The sequence below is a fragment of the Myotis daubentonii genome, chromosome 5, assembly GCF_963259705.1.
Source record: "Myotis daubentonii chromosome 5, mMyoDau2.1, whole genome shotgun sequence".
Taxonomy (NCBI): Eukaryota; Metazoa; Chordata; class Mammalia; order Chiroptera; family Vespertilionidae; genus Myotis; species Myotis daubentonii.
The window spans coordinates 83,544,372-83,562,560 of NC_081844.1; the positions used below are offsets into that span (position 1 = coordinate 83,544,372).

An 18,189-nucleotide genomic window follows, 5' to 3' on the forward strand; every position below is an offset into this window, starting at 1 on the left:
GCTGAGATTAGCAAAACAGAGACAGTGGTCTTGGCTTCTTACGAAATAAATACATAATAACCTATCCAAATCTGCTAAGATTTAAGATAAAATTTCTATATCCTACTTATATGTTTTTAAAGTTTAATAATATTCAGGCACTCGTTATCTATCAAAGCATGTGCTCCTTCCAAAAGAACATTTATTGCATACAATCTTATAGGTGTTTTTAGATTTCTTTTTTCACTATTTTAAAAATTTATAAAACTGTAAGCATTTGAGAGGTATGGTGAGCAGATCCAGGAATTCCTGAGATACTATGCGAAGTTACAGATGTATGATGTATTTTTCTTGGGAGAGGTGTCAAAATTTTGTTTCCATTGCCAAGGTTTCTATGGTCCCCAAAACTTAATACTAACTACCCTGGCTGAATTTTTTTCTTCAAGTTTGGTCCTTCTGGCTTTCTTCTTATATTTACTTGTCTTTTCTTGGAGCTCCAGTTGTACTCTTTTCCAATCTTTCCTCTCCATTGCAAGATCAAGAATTTCCAAGAAAGCAAATGAAATGCTCTTGCCTTTTGTGTTCAGACTCTGTCTTGGATTGTCTGGTATACAAATTGTTGAAGACTAAAGATAAAACCTTTAATGACTAAAGATAAAATCTATGAAGAGTTACATATGTGGGACATTGTGACATAAACACTTCTGAACACATGTTCTCTGTATGAAAGAAGTGAACCTCTAAACCCTTCACCTTTGAAGGGAGAACTGCTGTTGGGTTGATGGGCACATACAATTGAAAGTATGTGTAGCACTTTACTTGGGCTCCCATACAAAATGTTAAAAGAAGAGAATATTTAAATTGGCAGCAGTGCCCTGATGAAAACAGGCCATTTGACATAAGCACTTATTTTTTAAACACCTACATCACTATTTCTAAGTTTGTATTTGAAAATTGCAGCACTTGAAACTCCTGTACATATATCTCTTCCACTTACAATACAGACATGTTCCCCTTAGTTTTTGATTACCTTCTCAACTCATTTAAATAGGTCAAACCCACTTCTAATAATGTATACGCAAATAAGATACACTAAAAAGATTAATTGAGGTTCAATAAAACTTCTTTAGAAAACAACATTTTGAAAACCTTTTATACAATCTTAACACTAAACAAACTTAATTAGTTAATTAAATCTAAAATAAAAAGATTTTAAGTGAATTGTTAGGGGCATATCTCAGAGTTTCTATATGAATGTCTAAACAATTGGATTGTTTAAATATAAATTTAAAATAAAATTGTAAGACTTCTGAATATTTTTAGAAGCTCATATGAAATAAAATAAGCATTACTTACCTCTGGATATATTTCTGTTGAGAAAATAAGTGTTGAGATACATATTTAGCGAACTATTTTCACTTCGCATTTTATAGTACTTTCATTCCAGTTTATTCTATCCAGTAAAGAAACCTACTAATAGTTTATTTAATGATATCAGCCAAGAAATCAAAGAAGTAATGTAAAATAAAATCTCCAACAAAGAGTAGCGTTTGTTTTTTATGGTATACATAGCGGGTGCAGTAACTTCTGAGGACTCTGGGCGCCGCTGTTCACCTACTAGGAAAGAATCGCAGCCAGCGCTCCATCCGGATTCTCGGGGCTCCAACTACGCAAAAGCTCCACAGTTCCTACAAACCGGCTCGGGGCTGCAGCGACACTCACTCTAGAATTTAAGGTGCTCAGCCTACAGAGACTCCTTGCAGCCAGAGGAATCAAAAGGGACCGGTCAAAACACGCAACGTGTCCAGTGAGGACATTGCCAGAATTCCGTGACCAAACAACAATGGCCGCTCAAAGGAATAGCTCCGACCGCTGCGCGCTGGTTCTGCTCTGCCTTTTTCTCGGTGCGCCGTGGGAGTCTGATGCCCGGCAGATCCGCTACTCGGTGCCTGAGGAGCTGGACAAAGGCTCCTTCGTGGGCAACATCTCCAAGGATCTGGGACTGGAGCCCCGGGAGCTGGCGGAGCGCGGAGTCCGCATCGTCTCCAGAGGTAGGACGCAGCTTTTTGCTCTGAATCCGCGGAGTGGCAGCTTGGTCACGGCGGGCAGGATAGACCGGGAGGAGCTCTGCGCTCAGAGCGCGCGGTGTCTGGTGAGTTTTAACATTCTTGTGGAAGATAGGGTGAAACTTTTCGGGATAGAAATAGAAGTAACTGATATCAACGATAATGCCCCCAAATTCCAAGCGGAAAATCTAGACGTAAAAATCAATGAAAATGTCGCTGCAGGGATGCGTTTTCCTCTCCCGGAAGCTGTTGATCCGGATGTGGGCGTGAACTCCCTACAGAGCTACCAGCTCAGCCCTAGTAGGCACTTCTCTCTAGCAGTTCAGAGCCGTGCCAACGGTGTCAAGTACCCGGAGCTGGTGCTGGAGCGCGCCCTGGATCGGGAGGAAGAGGCACAGCACCACCTGGTCCTCACTGCCTCCGACGGGGGTGACCCTCTCCGATCTGGCACTGTCCTCATCAGTGTCACTGTCTTCGATGCAAATGACAACGCACCTGTCTTCACTTTGCCTGAATACCGAGTGAGTGTTCCGGAGAACTTGCCCTTGGGCACACAGCTGCTGACAGTCACTGCTACCGACAGGGATGAAGGAGCCAATGGAGAAGTGACATACTCATTCCGAAAATTACCTGATACACAATTACTGAAATTCCAACTAAACAAAAATACTGGAGAAATAAAAATATCAGAAAATCTAGATTATGAAGAAACAGGCTTCTATGAAATAGAAATACAAGCAGAAGATGGAGGAGCATATCTTGCAACTGCAAAAGTGTTGATTACAGTAGAAGATGTAAATGACAACCGTCCAGAAGTGACCATCACATCTCTGTTTAGTCCCCTGAAGGAAGATTCACCTCTGGGGACTGTCATAGCTCTTTTAAACGTGCATGATCTAGACTCTGGGCAGAATGGACAGGTCACCTGCTCCATAGCAGGTGATCTACCATTTAAGTTAGAAAAGTCCATTGACAGTTACTATAGATTGGTGACACATGGGGCTCTTGACAGGGAGCAGGTATCCTCTTACAATATTACTGTAACAGCCACAGATGGAGGAAGTCCGCCCCTGTCGATGGAAACTCACTTCACCCTGCAAGTGGCAGATATCAATGACAATCCACCCACCTTCTCTCACATAGCCTACGTTACCTATATCCCAGAGAACAACCCAAGAGGTGCCTCCATCTTTTCAGTGACTGCACTAGACCCTGACAGCAAAGAGAATGCTCAGATTATTTACTCCCTAACTGAAGACACTATCCAGGGGGCACCTCTATCTTCCTACGTCTCCATCAACTCTGACACAGGAGTCCTGTATGCACTTCGCTCCTTCGACTATGAGCAGTTTCGTGACCTACAGATGCAGGTAACTGCCACAGATAGTGGTAACCCACCGCTCAGCAACAACGTGTCTCTAAGTCTATTTGTGCTGGACCAGAATGACAATGCTCCAGAGATCCTGTACCCCTCTCTTCCCACCGATGGTTCCACTGGTGTGGAATTGGCGCCCCGCTCTGCAGAGCCTGGTTATCTGGTGACCAAGGTGGTGGCAGTGGACAGAGACTCAGGCCAGAACGCCTGGCTGTCCTACCGCCTGCTGAAGGCCAGCGAGCCAGGGCTCTTCGCGGTGGGGCTGCACACGGGCGAGGTGCGCACTGCAAGGGCCCTGCTGGATAGAGATGCGCTCAAGCAGAGCCTGGTGGTGGCAGTTCAGGACCATGGCCAGCCCCCTCTCTCCGCAACTGTCACACTTACTGTGGCGGTGGCTGACAGCATCCCAGATGTCCTGGCCGACCTGGAAAGTCTTGAGCCTCCCAACAACCCTGACCACTCCAGCCTCACGCTGTACCTGGTGGTGGCAGTGGCTGCTGTCTCCTGTGTCTTCCTTGCCTTTGTCATCATGTTGCTGGCCCTCAGACTACGCCACTGGCACACATCTCGTCTACTCCAGGCTTCAAGAGGCAGGTTGGAGGGTGTGCCCGCCTCACAATTTGTGGGCGTGGATGGGGTGCAGGCTTTCCTGCAGACCTATTCCCATGAGGTCTCCCTCACTGCTGACTCTCGGAAGAGTCATCTGATCTTTCCTCAGCCCAACTATGCAGACACGCTCATCAGCCAGGAGAGCTGCGAGAAAAAGGATCCTTTGTCTTTGTTAGATGATTCGAAGTTTCCTATAGAAGATACCCCTTTGGTTCCAGTGAGTTCTATTTTTACTCCTTTCCTTTCATTTAAAAAATTAGGATTGGTTTTGTTTTTAGGTTTGCAGCATATCGATGGGAATTTTTAACCTTTATTCTTTCATATTATCCAATTCGATTTGCTTCTTGCTAAAATATTCTAGAGTAGAACTTGTCAGTTATTAAGACTATGGCTTTACTTTCTGATAAACATATATGTAATGGCAATGAAGATCTATCGTCATAAGATTGTTACCATTAGTTTTGCAGAGCCTTATCTTTTATAGTTTTGTGTGCTGTCCTTTGGTCAGATGCTGAAATCCTAGCTCTGATTTTGAAGGCAAGTCCGGTAAACATAGGTAAATGTCAGAAACAAATGCATTGACATAACTGGAAACATAACTCAAACACAAGGCCACTCATTTCCTTCCCAAGGAGAAGGGCAGAAGTACATCTTTGTGGTTATATTCTTTAAACTATACCTTGTAACGACAATCACAACTGAATTTACTTCCTAGAGATTTAGATTTTTCATCAGTATTTTATAAGAAATCATAACAATGTGTGCTTAAATTTTCCCAAGTGCAATCATATTTGGTAACATTGCAACACCTTTTTTTTGCCTGAGATTGTAATTTCATACCATAGTGTGGAAGACATAGCATTTTAATTTAACTTTCCTTGCTCAATCAGGTTTCTAGAAAACATATAGAAGGTTAAATTATGCTCATTTTAAGTTCTTCTCTCTCTGTATTATTTTTTTGGTTAAATTCTCCAATCTCTGAGGCTGAAAAATATATAGAGATTGGGGAGACGGATGGGTTGTACATGTCCCCAAGAGATGTGTGCCAAGACTATTTCAGTAGCTCCTGAATGTAGTGGAAGAAAGAACCACCTCAAACTCTGAAATTGAGTGAAAATAAATTTAAAGTTAAAAAAATGTTATTTCTGTAGGATATCTGATCCGAATATAAGCAGAGAAGTACACAAAATTATCCTAAGCAGATTATCAGTGGAGTTACTGATGAACCTATTTGGGTTATTGAAGATAGTGATGTATTGGTTTGACCTCTTACGTTTATTATAATATTCTTCTAAATTAATATGTTAGCATAAAGGCAAAGAGCGTCCTAATATATGTCAACATACTTATGAAAACATTACTTTTTTCATGTCATTCAACATTTATTCAATGATAGGTGTGTGGAAGGAGAACACGGGATGAAAAATCTGAAACTTTTGGGTCATAGTTATTAACCTTTAAGTTATTGAAACTGTCACTTAAAATTTCTGCCCATGAGAGTCAAAATTATTATGCAGCTATCTCAAATAATTCTTTTATCTTGAAAAATACTGATTTTTAAAATAACTACTTTGACATGGTAACTATTGTAAGAAAATGTTTTTAAATATAATTACTTAAACACAGGACACTTCATATTATTGTAATCAACATGGCAATGGTTGCATACTAGTTACTAAATATGGAGGGATGGATTAATACTTCCTAGCCGAATATAAACTAGGATCGAAGACAAAAAATAAAAATGTGGGTTTTTTGCTTATCTTTAGTATTTGCCTTTGTAAATAATTTACTCTTAAAAGGAAAAACAATGATTGCCTCTGGATGGAAGAACTGGATAGCAGTAGACCATGAGATAGAGACCTACTTTTCACTTTACAATCTTTTGTTGACTTTTGAAAGAAATACTTTTATCTTTTCACATTTATGTAAATTTTTAAAATATAAAAATACATAGTTTTGACTATGGGAAAAGCATGTTTCGTGATGAAAACGGAATCACTGAGGAATAAGGGTCAAATATTTTAGCTCCTAACATTGAAAGAAAAAGATTTCCTGAAATGGAGAAAACTTAGGCTGCGGTTCCACACGAGGCCTCTGGGCGCCGCTGTCGGCCAGTGCAGGGCAAGCGCCGACGCCCGGGAATCCTCAGCCTCTAGCCTAGAATTTCCTGTGCAGCCACCAACACAGAAGGAAACCCGTTCATACACTAGGGCTCCGAGTGGTGCAGACTCTCCGAGCACAAGCGGATTCCCAGCCCTAAGACTGGGGACTCCGCCTGTCCTGGGCTGAATGGTTTTCCAGCGTGGTAGTGTGCACTTTCTCCAACTGGGAAGACTGGGACCCAGAGAGAACTAGAGCGCGCGATGGGAGGGAGCTGCGCACAGGGACGCGGAGCCGGCCGGCTGCAGGTATTGTTTCCCTTCCTGCTGCCTTTGTTCTACCGCGCACTCTGTGAGCCCATCCGCTACTCGATTCCTGAGGAGCTGGCCAAGGGCTCGGTGGTGGGGAATCTCGCCAAAGATCTAGAGCTCAGTGTCTTGGATGTGTCCTCTAGGAAGCTGCGAGTTAGCGCGGAGAAGCTGCTTTTCAGTATAGACAGGGAGAGCGGGGACTTACTGGTGAAGGACCGAATAGACCGCGAGCAGATTTGCAGAGAGAGGAGAAGATGTGAATTGCAGTTGGAAGCCGTGGTGGAAAATCCCTTAAACATTTTCCATGTCATTGTGGTTGTTGAGGATATTAATGACCATGCCCCTCAATTCCATAAAGATGAAATAAACTTAGAAATCAGTGAATCTGTCAGCCCAGGAACGGGAACAATTCTTGACTCTGCAAAAGATCCTGACATTAATATGAATTCACTGAGCAAATACCAGCTAAGTCCTAATGAATATTTCTCATTGGTGGTGAAAGACAATCCCGATGGTGGCAAATATCCAGAATTAATACTGAAGAAGACCCTGGACCGAGAAATGCAGAGCTCGCACCACTTGGTACTAACAGCCTTGGATGGTGGGGATCCGCCCCAGAGCGGCACTGCTCAGATCCGAATCCTGGTGGTGGATGCCAATGATAACCCCCCTGTGTTCAGCCAAAGCGTGTACAGGGTCAGCATTCCGGAAGATGTGCCCGCAGGCACCTCTGTGCTGAAGGTGAGCGCCACTGACCAAGACCAAGGCTCCAACGCAGAGGTCACCTACTCCTTCCTTGGTGTGGCTGATAAAGCCCAGCACGTGTTCTCTCTGGATTCTGCAACAGGAAACATTGTAACTCACCAGCCCTTGGATTTTGAAGAAGTAGAAAGATACGTAATGGATGTAGAAGCAAAGGACCGAGGATCTCTCTCTACACAGTGCAAAGTAATTGTAGAAGTTTTAGATGAAAACGACAACCGCCCGGAAATAATCATCACGTCTCTCTCTGATCACATTTTGGAGGATTCCCAACCAGGAATGGTTGTGGCCCTCTTCAAAACAAGGGACTGGGATTCCGGTGAAAATGCAAAAGTCACGTGTAAATTAAGTAGCAACGTTCCATTCAAGATTCATTCTTCTTCTAATAATTACTACAAGCTGGTAACAGATGGGGCCCTGGACCGAGAACTGACCCCGGAGTACAATGTCACCATCACAGCCACCGACAGGGGCAAGCCGCCCCTCTCCTCCAGCACCACCATCACCCTGCGCGTCACCGACGTCAACGACAACGCCCCGGTTTTCCAGCAGCCAGCCTACCTGGTCCACGTGCCAGAAAACAACCCGCCCGGGGCCTCCATCGCGCAGGTCAGCGCCTCCGACCCCGACCTGGGACCCAATGGCCAGGTGTCCTACTCCATCGTGGCCAGCGACCTGGAGCCACGGGCGCTGTCGTCCTACGTGTCCGTGAGCGCGCACAGCGGGGTGGTGTTCGCGCAGCGCGCCTTCGACCACGAGCAGCTGCGCGCCTTTGAGCTGACGCTGCAGGCCCGCGACCAGGGCTCGCCCGCGCTCAGCGCCAACGTGAGCCTGCGCGTGCTGGTGGGCGACCGCAACGACAACGCGCCCAGGGTGCTGTACCCGGCGCTGGGGCCCGACGGCTCTGCGCTCTTCGACACGGTGCCGCGCGCCGCGCAGCCGGGCTACCTGGTCACCAAGGTGGTGGCGGTGGACGCGGACTCGGGACACAATGCCTGGCTGTCCTACCACGTGCTGCAGGCCAGCGAGCCCGGGCTCTTCAGCCTGGGGCTGCGAACCGGCGAGGTGCGCACAGCTCGTGCTTTGGGCGACAGGGACTCGGCCCGGCAGCGGCTACTCGTCGCCGTACGTGATGGGGGACGCCCGCCCTTATCTGCCACCGCCACGCTGCTCCTGGTCTTCGCTGACAGCCTGCAAGAAGCGCTGCCAGACCTCAGCGACCACCCCACGCCCTCTGGCCCACAGGCTGAGCTGCAGTTTTATCTGGTGGTGGCTTTGGCCTTGATCTCCGTGCTTTTCCTCCTCGCGGTGATTCTAGCCATTGCTCTGCGCCTGCGGAGCTCTTACAACCCCGCCACTGGGGGCTGCTTTGGGTCTGTTCTCTGCTCCAAGTCTGGACCAGAGATTCCCCCCAACTACAGTGAGGGCACTTTGCCTTATGCCTATAATCTCTGTGTGCCTGGGGATCAAACTAACCCGGAATTAAATTTTCTCACATCTACCGATCATTGTCCAGCTAAACAAGGTACTCTCAACAAAGATAGCTCGTTAGCGCTATTGGCTGGCATTCTAACTCCTAGTGTTGAAGCAAATAAGAAGACTTTTACACAGGTAAGTAGTTAAAATAATGCTTTTTATATTCCGATATGCCAGTATATATCAATATAGTGCTTTTATTTCAAGATCCTATTTTCAATCTCTTGCTAGAGTTTCTAAAATAAATCCTTGGTCAGACCTATGAGTATCACTGTTAAGACTCAAGTTTACAATGCTGCGATGCTTCTAATATTCAAATGCATTTTAAGGTAGGTATACAGAGAAATCTCACGAAATTTTCATGAAATAGAATATCCTTTAATTAAGGATATGGAATACAGGTATATTTTATATAATGGTATTTTAAATAACGCTAATGCCATCCAAATTTTCTCAAATGTTTCATCTTTATTTTTCTCAAAGAACCATTAGTAAGAATTATCGCGCCCTGACCAGTTTGGCTCAGTGGATAGAGCGTCGGCCTGCAGACTGAAGGGTCCCGGGTTCGATTCCAGTCAAAGGAATGTACCTTGGTTGAGGGCATATCCCCAGTAGGAGGTGTGCAGGAGGCAGCTGATAGATGTTTCTCTCTCCTCGATGTTTCTAACTCTCTATCCCTCTCCCTTCCTTTCAGTAAAAAATCAATAAAAAATATATATTTTTTAAAAAAGAATTATCGCCGTGCATCCTATCTGATGATTTTGTCAGGACCATGCTAGTTCCACATCAACAAATGCTGTTCTCTTCAGTTGACAAAAATTAATAGGGACAAAATCTAACCTGCAAGTGTTCAGATCCAGTATATTTGAAAACTTCTTTAAAAAATTTAAAACAATTAAAAATTGTTAAAATTTAAAAAATTTAAAAATTAATCTTTCCATAAGTGCTCTTGGTTAGCTCGTAAATCACATCATATAACTGTTGTCTGAAATTTAAGCTTTACATATGCAGTAGGAATGATTCTGGAAAAGGTGAGTGTATTTATTATAGAGCAGGCACATTTGTTGGGTTTTCTTACTCGTTGCAATAATAAGTTTGGGCTCTAGGCGCCGCTGTTCACCAACCAGGGAATGGGAAGTTGCAAGCTACAGAGTCACTCCCTCCCCTACCTCTATAACACAAAGCGGAGAGAGATGGATACTCACAGATCCTGATGCTGGAAACTTAAAGTACGGACTTTCCTTCGCTCTCTGCTATATTTGGGTGCAGTCGGCCCGGGACTTTGTAGATACATCGGCTGAGTCAGGACAAACCGGCTCAAGAAACCTCGGAATATCGGCTCAGTCACTGCCATGGCGAATCGGCTATTACGCCTGGACCGCAGCGGGCTGGTGCTACTGTACATTTTCCTGGGGACGCTGCGGGAGTTTGGGGCCGGGCAGATCCGATACTCGGTGCCAGAGGAGACAGACAAAGGCTTCTTCGTGGGCAATATTTCCAAGGACCTGGGGCTGGAGCCCTGGGAGCTGGCGGAGCGCCGCGTCCGCATCGTCTCCAGAGGTAGGACGCAGCTTTTCACTCTGCATCCGCGAAGTGGCAGCTTGGTCACCGCAGGTAGGATAGACCGGGAGGAGCTCTGTGAGACGGCGTCCTCCTGTTTTTTAAATATGGAGATACTTGTGGAAGATACCCTGAAGATTTACGGAGTGGAAGTGGAGATAATGGATATTAATGATAACGCCCCCAGTTTCCGGGAGGAGGAAGTAGAGATAAGAGTCAATGAGCACGCAACTCCGGGATCGCGATTTCCCCTTCCTAACGCCAGGGATCCAGATGTAGGAATGAACTCCCTTCAGCGCTACCAGCTCAACCCTAATAGCTACTTTTCCTTACAAGTTGGAGGCATAACTGATGGAGCCAAGAATCCAGAGCTAGTGCTGGAGGGGACCCTGGACCGGGAGAAAGAGGCTGCCCACCACCTCCTCCTCACAGCCTTAGATGGAGGAGACCCCATTCGCCAGGGCACTGTTCCCATTCGTGTGGTGGTCCTCGATGTCAATGACCACACCCCAAAGTTTACACAGTCTGTGTATCGAGTGAGTGTTCCCGAGAACCTCAGCTCTGGATCTCGGGTGCTCGTGGTAAACGCAACTGATCCAGATGAGGGAGTCAACGGGGAAGTGGTGTATTCGTTCCGGAATATGGAAAGCAAAGCTTCTGAAATATTCCAGTTGGATTCTCGAACTGGAGAAGTCTCAATACAGGGGCCTCTAGATTTTGAGAAATATAGGTTCTATGAGATGGAAATTCAAGGCCAAGATGGTGGAGGTCTCTGGACCACTGCTAAGATGTTGATCACAGTTGTGGATGTGAACGATAATGCTCCAGAAATAACTATCACGTCTTCTACTGACTCAGTGCTGGAAAACTCTCCTCCGGGTACAGTAATTGCTCTTCTAAACGTGCAAGATCAAGACTCTGGAGAAAATGGTCAAGTTTCTTGTTTCATTCCTAATGATCTGCCTTTTAATTTGGAAAAGACTTATGGAAATTATTACAAGTTGGTAACAAACAGAGCGCTGGACAGAGAGCAGGTCCAGAGCTACAATATAACATTGACGGCTACAGATCATGGAAGTCCACCCTTGTCTACAAAAACTCATATTTCATTGAATGTAGCAGATGACAACGATAACCCACCCACTTTTGCTCACCCCTCTTATTCCGCCTACATTCCTGAAAACAACCCCAGGGGAGCCTCCTTCTTCTCAGTGATGGCACTTGACTTGGACAGCAAAGAAAATGCCCGGGTCACGTACTCCCTGGTCCAGGACACCATCCAGGGAGCTCCCCTGTCCTCCTACATCTCTATCAACTCGGACACTGGCGTCCTGTACGCGCTGTGCTCCTTCGACTATGAGCAGTTCCGAGACCTGCAGCTACAAGTGATGGCACAGGACAGCGGGGACCCTCCACTCAGCAGCAACGTGTCCCTGAGCATATTTGTGCTGGACCAGAATGACAATGTACCAGAGATCCTGTACCCTGCCCTGCCCACTGATGGCTCCACTGGTGTGGAGCTGGCACCCCGCTCTGCAGAGCCCGGCTACCTGGTGACCAAGGTGGTGGCAGTGGACAGAGACTCAGGCCAGAACGCCTGGCTGTCCTACCGCCTGCTCAAGGCCAGCGAGCCAGGGCTCTTCGCGGTGGGGCTGCACACAGGTGAGGTGCGCACGGCAAGGGCCCTGCTGGACAGAGATGCACTCAAGCAGAGCCTGGTGGTGGCGGTCCAAGACCATGGTCAACCCCCACTCTCTGCCACTGTGACACTCACTGTGGCTATAGCCGACAGTATCCCAGAGGTCCTGGCAGACCTGGGAAGCCTTGAGTCTCCCACCAAACCTGATGATTCAGGCCTCACCTTGTACCTGGTGATGGCGGTGGCGGTGGTCTCCTGCGTCTTTCTTGCTTTTGTCATCGTGATGCTGGCGCTCAGGCTGAGGCGCTGGAACACATCGCGCTTGCTCCAGGCTTCTGGAGGCGGGTTTGCAGGTGTGCCCGCTTCCCACTTTGTGGGCGTGGACGGGGTGCAGGCTTTCCTGCAGACCTATTCGCACGAGGTCTCTCTCACTGCAGACTCTGGGAAGAGTCACCTGATCTTCCCACAACCCAACTATGCGGACACGCTCATCAGCCAGGAGAGCTGTGGGAAAAGCGAGCCTCTCTTGATAGTTGAAGATTCAGTTACCGGTATAGGCAAAAGTAATCCTACAAGTAATCAGGTGAGATTTTTTTCCTGCCTTCCAATTATTAGTGTCTCTGCACAAGTCTGTTAAGTGGCTCTTTTGGTAAGCCTATTATGAAAACTGTTTGGGGGGGGGGCATATTCAGTTCATACAGACTTGGAGCAATACATGTGCGTTTGTGTATTTTACCTTTATTCAAACTACCATCATTTTTCAAAAAGGTTTTCTGAAAGTCATTTTTTTAGTTTGGTATATTTTCTTTTGAGTCCAAGAGCCCAGTTTTGCTATTATAGCTTGCTTTATAGTAAATTGAATTTTAGTAATATTTTTCTATCAGTGTCTGTGACTATCAATGTAAACTGGTTATGATTTGCAAACACTTTCTATTTATTTCCTATTTCAACTTTGCATTGCCTCCATGATTATAATTATATTCTACCATTATTTGCTTTACTTCTAATGATCAGATTTGACCCTGTTGATTCAATAGCATATTCTCTCTAGCTCTTTTTCTTATCTATCTATATACACAGTCACACATATGTCCACATTTACACATGTAAACTTTTCTCTGAGCACAAAAAGAATTATATTTTCATTTTTGATGGCTGGTAATATGTTTAGATCCTGTTGATTATTTTAATTTTGTCTCATTAATTTATCCCACCAAAACAGACATGTTGACTGCCTTTTAATTACTAGACTCCCTTGTGAGAGAAAATATGGAACACACTTTTTTCCTTAAGCTCTAGACATCTTTCTATTTCTATAGTTAGCACATTAGATAGTTCTGAAGAAATAATTGAATTGTTGAACTGGTACTATTTTCTTTTATTCTTTTACTTGTACTTTAGTGTGTGTTGAAGATTTTTTAAAGTGTAAAGACGCAGAAATGCTTATTTTTGATCCAGTGCCCCTCAGAAAGTTATTTTCAAATCTGTTAAACATGTCTACATTTTTCAGATTTATTCATATGGAATAGTTGTGAATATAAGAGATGGGGTGGGTATTCCTCTAGATATTTTTAAAAATATATTTCTTTATTGATTTCAGAGAGGAAGGGAGAAGGAGAGAGAGATCGAAACATCAGTGATGAGAGAGAATCATTGATTGGCTGCCTCCTGCACACCCCCTACTGGGGATGGAGCCTGCAACCCAGGCATATGCCCTTGGCTGGAATCAAACCTGGGACCCTTCAGTCTGCAGGCTGATGCTCTATCCACTTAGCCAAGCCAGCTAGGGCCCTCTAGATATTTTTGTTTGTTTTCAATATGCCAGCAAGTCATGGACTCCCTCTTTATTTCCTTCATAAACTCCTTTTGTATTATATCTAAGTATACTCAGTTCTTATATTTATAACCAACTTGTTATTGAAGCCCTACGACAACGGTTCTCAACCTGTGGGTCACGACATCTTTGGGGGTCGAACGACCCTTTCACAGGGGTCACCTAAGACCATCCGGAAACACATATATAATTACATGTTGTTTTTGTGATTAATCACTATGCTTTAATTATGTTCAATTTATAACAATGAAAATACATCCTGCATATCAGATATTTACATTACGAATCATAACAGTAGCAAAATTACAGTTATGAAGTAGCAAGGAAAATAATTTTATGGTTGGGGGTCACCACAACATGAGGAACTGTATTAAAGGGTCGCGGCATTAGGAAGGTTGAGAACCACTCCCCTAGGAGTTACCTACTAACACATGTGTTGTCTGAAGCAAGGTCTAAGAAAGTCAAGGAGAGGAGACCTATCTAGGATATCAGACCACAGGAACCATCTCCATAATCACTACAGCTCCTCATGCTCACACCACTACTTCTAGATATTCTGTCCAAATTACTAGCATATTCATGTTCCCTTTCCAGTTTTCCTTTCTCCTTTAGGAGTTGGCCTTAGTAATTAACTCTACATAGAGTATCTAATGTTTGGGTGAAAAGAATTTCAACTGTAGGAAAGGAAAGTCTTACAACAAATGCCTAAATTTGTCTTGGCGTCAAGAAAATGTTAGTGTGTTTTGAGCATCTAGGGATAGAATTATGCTTGTGGAATTCCAAACTGAGAAAAAAGATTTAACACATTTTACTTGAACTGAAATTAGATGAATAAAAAGGATATGAGGTATTTTGCTGGAAGAGGGAGATGTTCCATATTTTTTAAAATGTAGTCTGGCCCTAGCCAGTGTGGCTCAGTTGGTTGGGTGTCGTCCCCTGCACCAAAATGTTGCAGATTCCATTCAGGTCTGGACACATGCCTGGGTTTCTGGCTCGATCCCCAGTGGGGGGCATTCAGGAGGGAGCTAATTTATGTTTCTCTTTCACAATGATGTTTCTTTCTTTTCCTCTCCCTCTCTTTCTAAAATCAACAAAAACATTTTTTAAAAAATGTAGTCTGAACTAGTTAGGAGCTGGCAACCAAGATCCTAGAAAATAGAAAAGGTTGGCTTTGAAACTTGAGATTAAGAAGATTATTTTGACTCAGAGGTAGTAATAAAGTGCAACATATGGTCCATTTAAATAAAAGGACAAATAAAACAGCCTCACATTTCATGACATTAAATTCCTATGGTAACCTACTAGGGTATTCTTCTATGTTGTTTATGATGTAAGTGTAAAACACTTAATGATCCCTTTCATACATCTCTTTTATAAGTAACAAGGAAGACTTGATGTCATTGGCCATCCTTATCCTGAGTATAACCTATGTAGCTTTAAGCTCTCCTCCCGTTTCCTGATAAATGGAGGAGGGAAATTAATCTGTACATAAGATTGAGTCTAATACTAGGTGTCATTTCATGGCTGTCAAAATTTCCCCATACCACTTGGTGGGGGCTATTTTCTCACGTGGTCTTTGTTCTAAGTCTGGAGAGAAGACTTTGCTTTGTTCTTCCAATATCTGCACTGCCTCTGATTTGAAAAAGACAAACTTTTCTCAATGGTGGGTTTATAGCTCTTCTATTGGATCCCATCTCTAGGGAACTTTCTTTTGAAGTAAACACTGGAAAACAGACACATCCAAAACGCACTAATTGCCTCCTTTCCTAGACATCAGTCCAACATAGCTGTTGGAATACCGAATCCCATTATTTGCAAGGCTTCTGCCTGCAGTTTTCTAAGCAGACTCTGGGCGCCGCTGTTGGCCAACTGCTGCAAGAGCTGGAGTCCAGGATCCACCGGGTGTTTTCTGCGCAGTCACAAAAGCAAGTAGAAAGGCGAGTGGTCTGGACTCCGGCTCACGGCTCGGCAAATCTGATTCCGGAATACCGACTGGGATGCCTTCAAACTGGGAGCCTTGAGTTTTCTACGCGGTGGAAGTAGATATTTAAACACAATTTGTAAAGAAAGCATCTTCTCAATGCCAGAGGCTGCAGCAGGGCTCAGAAGGATGGGCACCAGGGCGAAGCAGAGGAGCAGGACCCCGCGGCGGTGGCAAGTACTCTTTCTCTTCCTGCTGCCTTTGTTCTGCGGGGCGCTCTCCGAGCAGATCCGCTACTCTATTCCGGAAGAAATGGCCAGGGGCTCTGTAGTGGGGAATCTCGCTAAGGACCTGGGGCTGCGGGTACGGGATTTATTGACCCGCAACCTCAGAGTTAGTGCAGAGAAGCAATACTTTGCCATAAACACGGAGAATGGGAACTTACTTGTGAGTGACAGAATAGATCGGGAATCGCTCTGCCCTCAAACCCCTGTGTGTGTCGTGCCCTTAGAGATTGTAGCAGAGAACCCTCTAAATGTTTTTCACATAAACGTGATGATAGAAGATATAAATGACAATCCACCTCATTTCCCCCAAAATAGCACTGTTTTACAAATCAATGAATTTGCAACTCCAGGAGCTCGGTTTGACTTGGAATCTGCTATAGACGCAGATGTAGGGCCTCACTCTCTCCAGAGTTACCAACTCAGCTATAATGAGCACTTTTCTCTAATGGTAAAGGATAAAGCTGAAGGCAAGAATGTCCCAGAATTGGTGTTAGAAAGGCCCCTGGACCGGGAACAACAGAGCTCCCATCTCCTGGTCCTGACAGCGGTGGATGGTGGTGACCCGGTCAGAACCGGCACCACTCAAATTAGGATTGAGGTTATTGACGCCAACGATAACGCCCCAGTGTTCAGTCAGGATGTGTACAGAGTTAGCCTTCCAGAGAACTTGCCCCCAGGCACCTCAGTGCTAAAGGTGACAGCCACCGACCAAGATGAGGGCATCAATGCAGAGATCAGGTATGCCTTCAAAACACCAGGAGCTGTTGGAAGTATGTTTACGCTAGACCATCAAAGTGGAGAAATTAAATCCAAAAACCCTATAGACTTCGAAATCAGTAGCAGTTATACCATAATCATGGAAGCCAAAGACGGAGGAGGCATGGCCACCAAATGTAAAATTATACTCGAAATTCTAGATGAGAATGACAACGCCCCAGAGGTGGTGTTCACTTCAGTGTCTAGTTCCATAACCGAGGATGCAGAGCCCGGGACGGTGATTGCTTTGTTCAAAACACACGATAAAGATTCCGGAGAAAACGGGAAGGTTATATGCCTCATAAAAGAGGACGTTCCTTTTAGAATTCAATCTTCCGCCAATAATTACTACAAGCTGGTGACAGATGGGGCCCTGGATCGGGAACAGACCCCGGAGTACAATGTTACCATCACAGCCATCGACAGAGGCAAGCCACCCCTTTCCTCCAGCAGAAGCGTCACCCTATATATCAGGGACGTCAACGACAACGCCCCGGTTTTCCAGCAGCCAGCCTACCTGGTCCACGTGCCAGAAAACAACCCGCCCGGGGCCTCCATCGCGCAGGTCAGCGCCTCCGACCCCGACCTGGGACCCAACGGCCAGGTGTCCTACTCCATCGTGGCCAGCGACCTGGAGCCACGGGCGCTGTCGTCCTACGTGTCCGTGAGCGCGCACAGCGGGGTGGTGTTCGCGCAGCGCGCCTTCGACCACGAGCAGCTGCGCGCCTTTGAGCTGACGCTGCAGGCCCGCGACCAGGGCTCGCCCGCGCTCAGCGCCAACGTGAGCCTGCGCGTGCTGGTGGGCGACCGCAACGACAACGCGCCCAGGGTGCTGTACCCGGCGCTGGGGCCCGACGGCTCTGCGCTCTTCGACACGGTGCCGCGCGCCGCGCAGCCGGGCTACCTGGTCACCAAGGTGGTGGCGGTGGACGCGGACTCGGGACACAATGCCTGGCTGTCCTACCACGTGCTGCAGGCCAGCGAGCCCGGACTCTTCAGCCTGGGGCTGCGCACGGGCGAGGTGCGCACAGCGAGGGCTTTGGGCGACAGGGACGCGCCTCGCCAGCGGCTGCTGGTCGCTGTGCGCGATGGGGGACAGCCACCCCTCTCTGCCACCGCCACGCTTCACCTGATCTTTGCGGACAGTGTTCAAGAGGCACTGCCAGACCTCAATGACCATCACACACCTTCTGACCCCCAGGCTGAGCTGCAATTTTACTTGGTGGTGGCCTTGGCCTTGATCTCCGTGCTCTTCCTCTTGGCGGTGATTCTGGCCATTGCTGTGCGCCTGCGACGCTCCTCTAGCCTGGCTACCTGGCGCTGCTTTCAGCATAGTCTTTGTACTAAGACTGGACCGGGGATTTCTCCCAACTACAGTGAGGGAACTTTGCCTTATTCCTACAATATGCATGTTGCCTCGGATTCTCAAAAAACAATGTTTAATTTTCTCTCTATGACGCCAGAAATGGTCCCGCCACAAGATCTTTCTAATGAAGCATCCTCGATAGTAA

The 18,189-nt window shown here is 45.9% G+C and overlaps 1 protein-coding gene across 20 annotated transcripts in view; it reads left to right on the top strand.

Moving 5' to 3' along the window:
• LOC132235769 (protocadherin gamma-C4) overlaps positions 1-18,189 on the top strand; it is a 158,477-nt gene that overhangs the window by 77,344 nt on the left and 62,944 nt on the right. Inside the window, exon 1 of one of the 20 annotated variants that reach the window (XM_059698666.1) lies at positions 1,474-4,246. The exons of 16 other annotated variants lie outside the window; for them this stretch is intronic. In XM_059698666.1, the coding sequence (XP_059554649.1) occupies positions 1,823-4,246 (2,424 nt within the window). In that variant the 5' untranslated portion in view covers positions 1,474-1,822. Of the gene's footprint in view, positions 1-1,473; positions 4,247-6,206; positions 6,441-9,765; positions 12,464-14,888; positions 18,186-18,189 lie in introns of those variants that run through there. 3 more of the 20 variants (XM_059698684.1, XM_059698664.1, XM_059698680.1) reach the window with 3 other exon arrangements.